The following is an 11,527-nucleotide window of genomic DNA, read 5'->3' on the forward strand; positions in this document are numbered from 1 at the left end:
GTTCCAGTTTTTATTTTTGTTTACCTAGTTTGGAATATGCCGTTGTTTTTCTATGTAAACACACGTGTAAGCACATCTTTTGTAGCATCTCGCCTGTTGACACGGCATCCTACACGACGCTCAACGTAAAAGTTCAAGTTTTTAACCGTCTCTAGATTTGCGCCTCATGTTTTTGACTGCAAAAACGCGTTCTGTGTCAATGGTCCCATTCTGTTTTGCTGCAACGATAGTTTGACATATGCATTTGACATATTGCACACTGAGGGGGCTAAACAAATTCGATTAAATCGCACAGCCCTACTATTCATACATTTTATTTTCATCCTAGGCCTTCAATACAGGACGAGTTGAACCGTGAACCATGAGACACTTTTATCAATGTCAATGTGCAAAGTGTCACACCAGCCCAGGCTTGACAAACAACTTGCATCATGATCTTAGCTACTGTCTCAACTTTGGCTTACAAGGTCAAAATTAGCTCTGACAACCCAGATTACAAGTCACCCTGTCAAACGAGTTGTGCATATGTGCAGAAACTGTATCCTCGAATATATTCCTCTCATCAGCTAGTTCAGTTTGATCATTATAGCTGAGTTATTGAGCATAATGAAGTCAGACTTCACTGCGGCTGCTGCCAAGCTGTGACTGCTACCACAGTATCAGTCAAGCTTAGGAAGATTTCTCAAAACCTATGACGTGCAGGAACCGATTTGGTTCAAACCTTTGCTCACAGTTACACAAGACAGATCATGTGAGAAGTCCAAAAGAAATCTGTGCATGTGTGCTTGCACAAAAGCATCTTTGTGATTGTGTGTGTGTGTGTGTGTGTGTGTGTGTGTGTGTCAATGTTGGGACCTCAGAAAGAGAGAGAGGCTGTGGTCATGTGTGCTCGGATGAAGATTACTCTGTTCTGCATTTCAAAACACAACATTTCCTACGACTTCAATCAGATTAACGTGGATTCAGAAGTGTGAACCGGCACAAAACTCCTCAGAAGACCCACAGCCCTGAGAACGTCTGTAGCAAAACCAACAGAACCGTCCAATTCAGATGCAGCCTAAATCGTGATAGAATTTACGTTGATAACTATGATAAGCTCGTCATTTTTCCTCAATATGGATGAATCTAACAGCCAATCACACAGCAGAAATGAATACAACAACAGCCAGATAGTTAATATCGCTAATATGTGATTTCTGCTTGTCTCTGTTTGAATGAACGGCACGTTTTCGTCTGATACACAAACTCCTACGCATGTGACGCTCACTGTGTTTTCAACGTCTGCTGTCTCAATATTTGAGGAGTGAGGACATGAACACACAAACTTCATCTCCAGAGCTGCTTTGAGAGTCATTTCACAAGCTTTTCACCATTTCATTTGAGAAAAACTACCATCAAATAGACACACTGAAAGATCTTCATGACAAACCGTCAAAATAAAGGTTCGGTTTAACTTCAAGAAATTATGACAGAAATATATCACTAAATGTAATGTAATGTAATATTATTATTTCCAAGGGATATCATACAACCAAGATATTCCATCTATATTTGAAATGTATACAGTTCTGTTGTGCAACATCTTATTCAGCAAAAAAATACAAATGCAATGTTTTGCTGTAAATTAATTGTTATATTTCATTTGATTACATTTTAAAAGCTTGATTAAATTGTTCAAGTTTATATAAATTTGTATTAAATCATAAAACGCAGAATCCCCCCCCAAAAAATGAATAAAAAGGAAAAAATTAAAATGGATTTCATGGGGGCCTAAATTAAAATGTAGCTTCTCTGTGGAGTTTAATTGTGATGTTTACATTCATTCTCAAGGTCTAACAAATAAGTGGAGAGCATTTCCTTCCCCATTAATGGTAAATGAATATCGATATCGTATGATATGGGAAAAAAAATATCGTGATCATATTTTTGGCCATATCGTCCACCAATTTTTTTCATTCGAGAAGCTGTATCACTCAGATAAGCATCACAATAGGTAAGAAAAGACGATCGCAATTTATGTTTCCGGCCGACTTTAAGAAAAACAAAGATTAGAGACAAACAACACACTGATTTGGAATGAGGAGCCTGTTTTACAGGACCATTTATCTGCTCATGACCTCTAGTAACCTAATCAAAAACCAACACGACAGGAAGATGCCAAAACTGCAGTGACTCACCACCACATTTCCCAAACACACACAATGAGGAGCTGTCACTCCTCACGCAGATGTAGGATGGGAAAAGGTATCTTTAGAAATGTAAGTGGAACTTTTGGAAGTGCCTAGAAAGTTGGGTGTGATACAAATGATTCCCATCTCTCTTTCTGTACATGAGCCTACTTCACCGACATCTGCTTGAGGTGAGCAGTTTGCCAGGGTGTCTGGTCAGTCAGGATTTTCTGCTCTCCCTATAGGAGTGATCACTCAAGAATCCAGATCCTACAACTGCCAGATTCACATCTCTTCTCCAACCCCAGATCTGGAAAAACAGCTCTATACCTGAGACGGGCCTCAATGCTTCCAGCACATAAAAACAACTTCCCTCACCTGCTTTTTTACACAATCACACGCTTCCATTGTCTGCGAGAGGAAAGCCATCTCTCCTGGTGTCCCCTGAGACTCTAGTGTGATCTCAAAACAACTTATGAGAGAATTTCCCACAACAGATCAGAACAACTAAACTTTCCCTTCAGCAAATGTCCTGTGCAGAATCACTGAATATGGCAATAGACGTGAAAAACCTAAAATACAAATAAATAAATTTGACAAACATTTGAACATCTGAATACATAGAGTATATATTTGTATTATTTACACTACTATTCAAAGGTTTGCCAATCCGAGGTTGCATTAGATCAAAAATACAGACAATTTTGTGAAATATTTGTACAATTTAAAGTAACTGTTTTCTATTTTATTATATTTTAAAATGTAATTTATTCTTTTATGGCAATCTGAATTTTCAGCAGCCAATCATGCCAGTCTTCAGTGTCACATGATCCTTCAGAAATCATTCTGATACGTGATTTGCTGCTCAAGAAACCTTTCTGATCATTATCAATGTAGAAAACAGTTGTGCTGCTTAATATTTTAATGGAAACCATGATGCATATTTTTGATAAATAGAAAGTTCAAAAGAACAGCATTTATTTGAAATGGTAATTATTGTAAATTACTTTAATGTCACATTTGACCAATTTAAAATCTGAATAAATTAAGTTATTCTAAAAAGACATTTACTGACCTCAAACTTTTGAATAGTAGTGATGTTGTTATTAATAATGTTTTTGACATATTTTGCAGGTAAGACAGCAGTTATTGAAAGCGATCGTCAACATAATAAAACATTTCATCATATGCTATAGTGGCAGGAAAATGCACCAAAATAAACAAATATGACAGTAACCAAATGCTTTTTATCATTAGAAGCTAAAAGCACAAGCATGGATGTATAAATAGTCCTAACCTGCAAAATGATTCCTCCATAAAATATCAGCGATAGTCATTGGTGGGCCAGCGGCAGGGTGATGTTTACCTTTGTCATGGTCGGTCATAATCATGTCCATTAAGGAATTCTCCAAAGTTTGCAAGCTGAACGGGTCAAAGGGTCGATTCCGTTCCTGAAAGACAGAAGGAAGGGGTTAAAGATGAGCCACAAAACCGCCATTTCAAATTAGTCCAGGGGGTTCAGATCTCAGGCCCTGTTTACACCTGCTATTAAGATGCGTTTTGGTCGATCGGATCACAAGTAGACGAGGGAGACACATTCCCGTTTACACCTGGTGTCTCTTTTGTCCACTTTCAACCACTTCTGTCCTGATTTCTTCAAAGGGAGGGTTTATGGGCGAGTAAATGTATGGCTTTTTCAGATCTTTCGATGTAATAGACGAAATAAGCTCACGCAGTTTACATGTGAACGCGCCCGTTGACGACGGAAAAACATACGGAGAGCATCAGCTTTTGTTTCTGCCCTGACAGATGCAAGAGCAAGTGTGTGTTAGAAATCAGGAATGGTGAGAGAACATTGTGCTTGGTACATTTTTCGTCTTCAGCCGACAAAATTGAAAAAACATTTTGCTAGTGTGCTTCCCATAATGTTTACGCGTTAAGTCAGTAGGCGGAGAGTAGACATCTTTTATGGCTGTTTAAACACATTCGACCACATGAGCGTCTACACCACGAAAGCAATCTAGTCGAATGCTTTTTCGACTACCTCTGGAAGTGATTAAAAGTGGACAAGCTCAAAACATTTTAGACACCATTTACACCTGTATTTAACGTTGTCCACTTGTGATCCGATCGACAAAAACGCATCTTAATACCAGGCGTAAACAGAGCCACAAACTGGATAAACTGGGTAAATCTGTAATCATCAAAATAAACTTGTGTGGAAACAACTCATTCATTGTGCTTCCAGTCCATGACAGTGGATGTAAGAGTGCAAGAGTGTAGCTTGTGCCATAATCTTGTGCAATCTGGTAAATAAAACTAAAACTATTAAAAATTATTTTCAGCAATTTAATCTTCTTTTTTTTTTAATAAACTAGAAAATTAGAAATGTTACTTTCGGAGCTAACTGAAATAAGTTGATGTACTAAAATCACTACAATTTTAATAAAAATAAAGCTTAAAAAAATGATATAGGCAATTTTTTTGTAGTTTTAGCTTACTTTTTTTTGTTTAAAAATATACAAATAAAGGATTTTTTTAAATATGAATAAATAATATAATAGTATATAAATAATACTAAAATAGCACAGGTCTATAAATGACTAAAGAAATTAAAGGAAATTGTGTGTAGACTTGTGATCAGAATTTCTTTCTCTCAAAAAGTGAAACAAAAAATACATATTTTCACAGACAAATAAAGTGGAGGATTCCTTGTATACATTTGCTTGAAAATGATCAAATCCAACAAAACTGAAGAGATTAATTCTTCCTCAAAAGTGCTATATACGCAGAGGCGGACAGAGTACACAGCTTCATTACTTGAGTAAAAGTACAGATACCCCTTGGTAAATTTTACTCAAGTACAAGTAAAAGTACTACAGTCAGATGTCTACTTAAGTAAAAGTACTGAAGTACTTGTTTTTAAAAGTACTTGAGTATCAAGAGTACATTTTCTAAATATTGCATTACTACTGCCACAGTGCTTACATTGGTAAACACAGCAAACACTTGAAGTGAAAACTATCATTAACTTGTTCAGAAAATTGAAATAGTCTGGCGAGGTGGGGCCACGGGTTGGCACATTCCCGGGATGGACCTGCTGCGTCTTCAACCATTGTTTCGTCCATGGTTTCGTTTCTTATCTAAATCTGACCATGGAGTTGACTTTGGCGGAAAGGTGATTGCTGATAGGCTGTCCCAATCAGTGGCGCCTGCGCAATCCAATCACGTTTGAGAGGGAAACAACAAATTGAGGGTTTCCGAGATTTTTCTTTTTTCCTTTTTTTTTTATTTATTTTTTTAGAAGAAGTAACGGGTACTCACAGTTATGGATAGAAATGTAGTGGAGTAAAGAGTACAATATTTGCCTCTCAAATGTACTTGAGTAAAGTCATGAGTACTCCCCAAAAATGATACTCGAGTAAAGTACAGATCCCTCAAAATTGTACTTGAGTACTGTACTCAAGTAAATGTACTCCGTTACTGTCCGGCTCTGGCTATACGTTATTAAAGCAACTTTGTTTCCAGACAGACCTTCATTCAGACTCTGAATCTGTGTAAACCAGCCAACCCGACCGAAAATGGTGAGTTTAGTCAGCAGTCAGTTTCATCAGACGTCGGTGACCAGACTAGGCATCCTGTCAGTTTGTGGCAAGTGTTTAAACTCACAGTATAAGATAACGACTCAGCATTATCTATTTTTTGATCAGAAGCGCTGTGAATTTCACAAAAAATGTTGTGCTGTTCCACATGTCTACTAATGAAGATGGTTAATCTGCACCATCATCTCTACCTAAATGCTTCTCCTGCCCCCCCCCCCCCTGCTAGTCAAACACAAATCAGATGAGATTGCCAGTCCACTGTGTATGCAATTAAACAAGTTAAAGAGAATGAGCAAGAGAATAAAGGAAAAGTGAAAGAGAGCGTGAGCCGGTGAAAGTGTGCGGATGAATACGGCAGTGGGCAGAGGCCAACTGAGGGAAGCACATTGTTTGCACATCGAGTCTATTGTCACGCAACTGGCTGAGCATTCAAAAAGCGATATTTCCCCTCTCAGGTTCCAGATAAAAATCTGCCCACTTTGTGAAAAGCATGAGCAATCAAAACGCTGAGCTCCTCACTTCAGTCACTATCAGACACGAGCCACACATATTTCAGCATTAAACAACTACACACACACATGCCACATCTTGTTATTGCGGCAGCCTGCTTGCATACTTTATATATTGAACTACAAACGTTCCTTCCTAAACCTGTAGTCTATCAAATATGTTACATTTTTATTTGCTTTAAAATTTTTTAAAATAAAACACTTTACATTGTAATTCCAATGGAGGCATCAACTTCCTTGATTTGTTTTTAATGATGGTATTGTGTATGCGTTGAAGGAACTCATGCAGTGATGTACAATATCAGGAAACTGACAGCATTGTGGGCAAAACTGCACGAAATCAGACTCAAAGTATCATGAGAAAAAAACTAGTGTCTGGCTAATAAGCGTTTGCCCAATGTTGAGTGGAATGGATATATGTGTGTTCTAGGTTAATACAATGTGCATTCTGAAAACACTCAGAAATGATCCATTAACAATATGACCTTCACATGCTCAAAGACAGTTCAAGTTAAAACAATTTTCAAAATAAATGCAAATAAAATTGCTCCTTTAATTGGGTATTTCTGTCACAAATTTCAAAGTAGAGCTTAGCTAGTTTTTACTAAAGTTCATTAAGTGTCATTTAGAAAAAACAGAAGGTGTGCATGACTCATCAAACAATGAATGAGCATAAATAATGAATTCCTGCCAATTATGAAGAAAAACATTGTATCGAACAGAGCAGAAGCAGTAAACACTTTTCAAATCTAGAGAATTAAGCTTTGTTAATACAAAACTATCAATGCCCTCTGCTACAATCTTTCCGTTCATGACAGCAGCGCAGGCCCCGCCCCCTCACTCAACAAGCACCAATCAGATTCGAGTGGTGTTTCCTTTAAACGCCCACAAACGCGCTGCAGGAGAGCCTCTGATGGGAATTTGAACCCTTCCACCTTACAATGACATTTATAGATACAGCTGGAAAATAATTCAAAACAACTCTTCCTTACAGTCAGAGAAATGTATTAGAGATTAAAAAGAGTATAAAGAGTATACATAAAAAGTAGGCTATAAATTCGGTCACAGGGAATTTACTTTAGTCAAGTCCTTCAATACATAAATAGAAACAATAAAATGACATTCATGTAAATTAAAAATTTCGTAGTGTTGTATTTTCTTTAAATTGTTTTATGATTATAAATATAATGATACAATTGTATAAAGGTCTATTAATTATGATAAATCTATGCCTTTAAATTGTTTTATGACCATATATATAGCCTTTACATATGCAGTATGACTACACATTTTATTTTATTAATATTTTGAGGAAATATGTCTATAATTAATCATGATGATAGGCTACATGTTTTCCAACTATTATGTATAAATTATGATTTATGTCTAAAAAAATGATCTGAATAATCTCACCTGAAATGGCAGCATGTTGTTGCCGTTGTCGGTTCTGAAGGGTTCCGGAGGCTCTGAGATCATCCAGGGTTTCTGCATGGCTCCGGGTCTCTGGTATTTCGGAGGCGCGATGACATTGCTCGGGAAGGGCTTCTTCGTCGGGGAGATGGGGTTGAGCGGAGACGGGACGCCCAGCCCGAGCGCTCTCTGCCGCGGGTCTCTGCCGCTCCAGGGGTTCGCCGCGGAGCTCCACGCCGCGTTCTGGTGGTTATTCCAGGCGGACGAAGAAGCGGACGACGTGGACACTTTATTGATGAGGGTCTGGTGGCTGTAGGGGTTCCTCTGGTTCACACTCATCGGTGATCTTCTCATCTGCGGGGAAAAACTACCTCCGAACACCGGGTTGACGTGATGGGGAAAGTTCTGAAAAAGCATCGTGCCGTTTACCGACGGAATCCCTTGGAAATAGCCCTCGTCCACAGTGTTTGTGGACCAAGTGCTGCCGAACGACGGGGAGAGAGAGGAATCCTGAGGGAAACCCAAACCCGGTAATACCGGAGACTCCATGGCGACCCGCTCGGAGTGACCGACGTGGTTCTGCTCGTCCAGGATCGGAGGCTCGGAGGGGGTCGGGGTGGATGGAGGCTCTGTATTTGACGGGTCTTGGTGCTGGTAAGGCTGAGCTTTGCTTTTGTCCATCAGTAAATCATCCTGCATGTTTTGAGCTGAAACACAGATGATCAGTTATTATTGATCACACCGATCGGGCTGGGATTATTATTATTAATGAGCCCCTGATCAGCCATGTATCAGCAGCAGCAGCCCGGGATCTGTCTGTACTCCGGGTTTACTCATGTGTCCCAACACGACTAAAGGAGAAAAGCTCGGAGGTCACCGATATTCAACAATTTTCGCCACGTCTCGTTTTTCTCTCACCGGAACTCCAGACAGAAATGAGAAACTGATTCTTGTTCCTGTTTTTTTTCTTTTCATAAGCCCCGCCCCTCAATTTGCATACGTCAATAAATACAGAAGCGTCCTTCAGCAAGGTTAACTGTTTTATTCACATACATAAACGAGAAAAATAGGTTTGCAGTTCACTTTTAAGAGTGTAGCTTGTGCCATAAGACTCCTCAATACATCCAACATCTGCAAAGACTTTTGCTACTAAAATATTCTCTGCTATTTTAAAAATTCAAAACCTGACTGGTGGTTTAATGCATCACACAAGAATCCCTATGCAATATAATGCATGTGATTTAGTAGCTTTAGTGCATAGTGTCAGACAATACAATTTGTTGTTGTGTAGCCTACTTAAAGGGACAGTTCACACAAAAATGAACATTCTGTCATCATTGACTCACCTTTAATTTGTTCCAAACCAATCCTGTATGATTTCCTTTCTTCTGCTGAACACAATATAATATATTTTGAATAATATGGGTAACCAAACACTGAGCTCCATAGGAAGTCTGTTTAAGTCAGAAACTGTTTACTGACATTCTTTGTGTTTAACACAAGAAAGATAATCACATGAGTTTGGAACAACTTGAGGGTGAGTCATGATAACATAATTTTCATTTTTGGGCGAACTGTCCCTTTTAATGTCCATATGATGTCTAAAATGTTATACATATTTGTCTATTGTAATGTATATATGCAGTGCAAATTGTTGTGTATCTTGTTCGTAATGCAGACTAAGCTATTTATACAATCAGTAAAGTATAGGCTTGTTACATATAAACACAAAATGCAAAGGGAAAAACATGTAGCCTACAGTTCTAAGCATAAGTTTGCAACGTGTATGTTTAGACATTTTGCTTGGATGGTGTACAACCGTCCATGGCACAGCTCAGCAACTAGGTTATATTTGCTGCAGGATCTTGGGTTACACCCAGCAATGCTGCACAAAACATACGCAACAGAAATCCCAATAACAGCTCTGGAAGTTTTCCCACTTCATCTGGCTGCGTTACAAACATATCTGAGACATATCTTTATTTTGCACCCTTCAAGTAGGCTATTACGAAGTTTACCTATTTTGTGAAGGGTTACCATTTCTGTAGATATATACGCTGATAAGCAAAACAGATCGAAGGAAAAGAGATTTTATTCAACCGTATATGAAAAAGTACATCAATTTCAACATACCTCTTGAGGGTTTCTACGATGCCAAATATTCCCATGAAAAACAGGCCGAGAATGCGACAGATTCAGCGAGCCTGATGGATTTATGAACTCAACCTTTAATCAAATTTTAATCAGAATAGACGATCGTAACAAGATGAAGAGCGTTTCTGCCAAATATTCCGTCCGTTAATCCTCGTTTCGCTGCATTAGAGCTGCATATTCAAGGTCATAATAGAAACCATCACATCAGAGCACGCGCTGACCAGCTAAATGACAGTAAATAAGACCCTCACAGCACATGCATGTATATTATAATGCATTTCTAAAATGCATCGGGTTATTGGAAAGGGAAAGAAATCAAATCCAGCACTTTAATCCGCGCACACAACTCATATTAAACAGATAACATGCATCTGACGGATTGATTTCTTTTTTCTTTTGCTTGCTTTTTTCTTGCCGTACATGAATCAGACTTTACCTTGTCGTTCACCTTTTGGGATTCTGTAAATAAGACTATTTCTGTTAGTCTCGCCTGGGTTTTGATATGACAGATGAGCTGCCCTTCTGCAGTCGCCTCAACAGCTGATTGACTGCGGCGCATGGCTAATGCACTGCGGGATTATGGGAATTGTAGTTTTTTTTTTTTTTTTTTGCTCACTACACCCATCGAACACATGACGTTGCAAAGCTTGACACTAACATGCAAATAACAGTATTTATCAGCCCTTGTTTAGGCTGTAGTCCACATACATTATGGTCCAAAGTGTTTGGCTTTTAAACTGATTACTAAATATTAAAATATTCATTATTTATTTGATTAAGTAAATTCATGAAGAATTAAGCACCCTTATGCTTAGGAGATATTCCTACTACCTGATGTAGACGGTTGTTAAGCAACAAAAACAATATGTTTTTGTTGCTTAACAACAAAAACAACAAAAACATTGTGTTTGGCCTCATAGATGTTGCTAAATTGTGGATTTTAGCATGGCTAGAATGCTGTATTGAACAAAAAGAAGCCAGAACCAGATCTATTCATTTTATAACCCAATATTAAGCCAGATTTTGTGACACTGACTATGTTTGCATGTGTAACAAAACTACATCAAAATGACCTTCAAGTGATGAAAGAACACAGTTTGAAGCATTCACATGGCCTTTCACATTGTCAGGTTTTTAGGCATAATCTATGTAAGACTGTATCATATAAAATATCAAGATAATTTCCAAATAAACACAACAAAAGCATGCAAATCTGCTATGTGGCTCCATATTCACCCCGTCATACTGGACATTTATTTATGAAATAGCCTATATGAACTAAAATTACAGCTCTATACTAAAAAATAATTTAATATGAAATACAGAATTTTTTTGGTCAATTCAAGTCTCATTTGTAAGAATGAACTCAATCAAATAAAAAAGTAAGGATCAAAACACCTCAGCAATACACTTTATAATTTCCTAATCAAATGCTATATGCAATGGGAAATGAATTAAGCTCTAACCAATAACATTATCATTTTTAGATGCTCTTTGCCATGTTAAATAAAATATGAAATCATATAGGCTATAAATTGTACTGAAATATGCTGACTCTTCTTACCACAGTACGAGGTATTCTGAAGCCAAATATGTATCTTCATGTTGCTCCAGCAGGCGTAGTCCCTCTTGCTCTGGGCTGCCTGCCTCTGCGAGAACATAAATTTTTATATTTTTGGCTACA

The 11,527-nt window shown here is 37.9% G+C and overlaps 1 protein-coding gene across 7 annotated transcripts in view; it reads right to left on the reverse strand.

Moving 5' to 3' along the window:
- The window catches only part of cpeb3 (cytoplasmic polyadenylation element binding protein 3), a gene marked incomplete at its 5' end in the record, with an annotated part of 33,745 nt that extends 22,241 nt beyond the window's left edge, over positions 1-11,504 (reverse strand). For 2 of the 7 annotated variants that reach the window (XM_084391591.1, XM_084391590.1), the window contains 3 exons: positions 3,535-3,619; positions 7,693-8,396; positions 11,408-11,472. In XM_084391591.1, coding sequence (XP_084247717.1) covers positions 3,535-3,619; positions 7,693-8,396; positions 11,408-11,447 — 829 coding nt within the window. Of the gene's footprint in view, positions 1-3,465; positions 3,620-7,692; positions 8,635-10,279; positions 10,394-11,407 lie in introns of those variants that run through there. The other 5 variants (XM_084391587.1, XM_084391588.1, XM_084391592.1 and 2 more) reach the window with 5 other exon arrangements.
- Positions 11,505-11,527: the final 23 nt, after the last annotated feature.

The sequence above is a fragment of the Rutilus rutilus genome, assembly GCF_951802725.1.
Source record: "Rutilus rutilus genome assembly, chromosome: 20".
In the NCBI taxonomy this organism is placed as follows: domain Eukaryota; kingdom Metazoa; phylum Chordata; class Actinopteri; order Cypriniformes; family Leuciscidae; genus Rutilus; species Rutilus rutilus.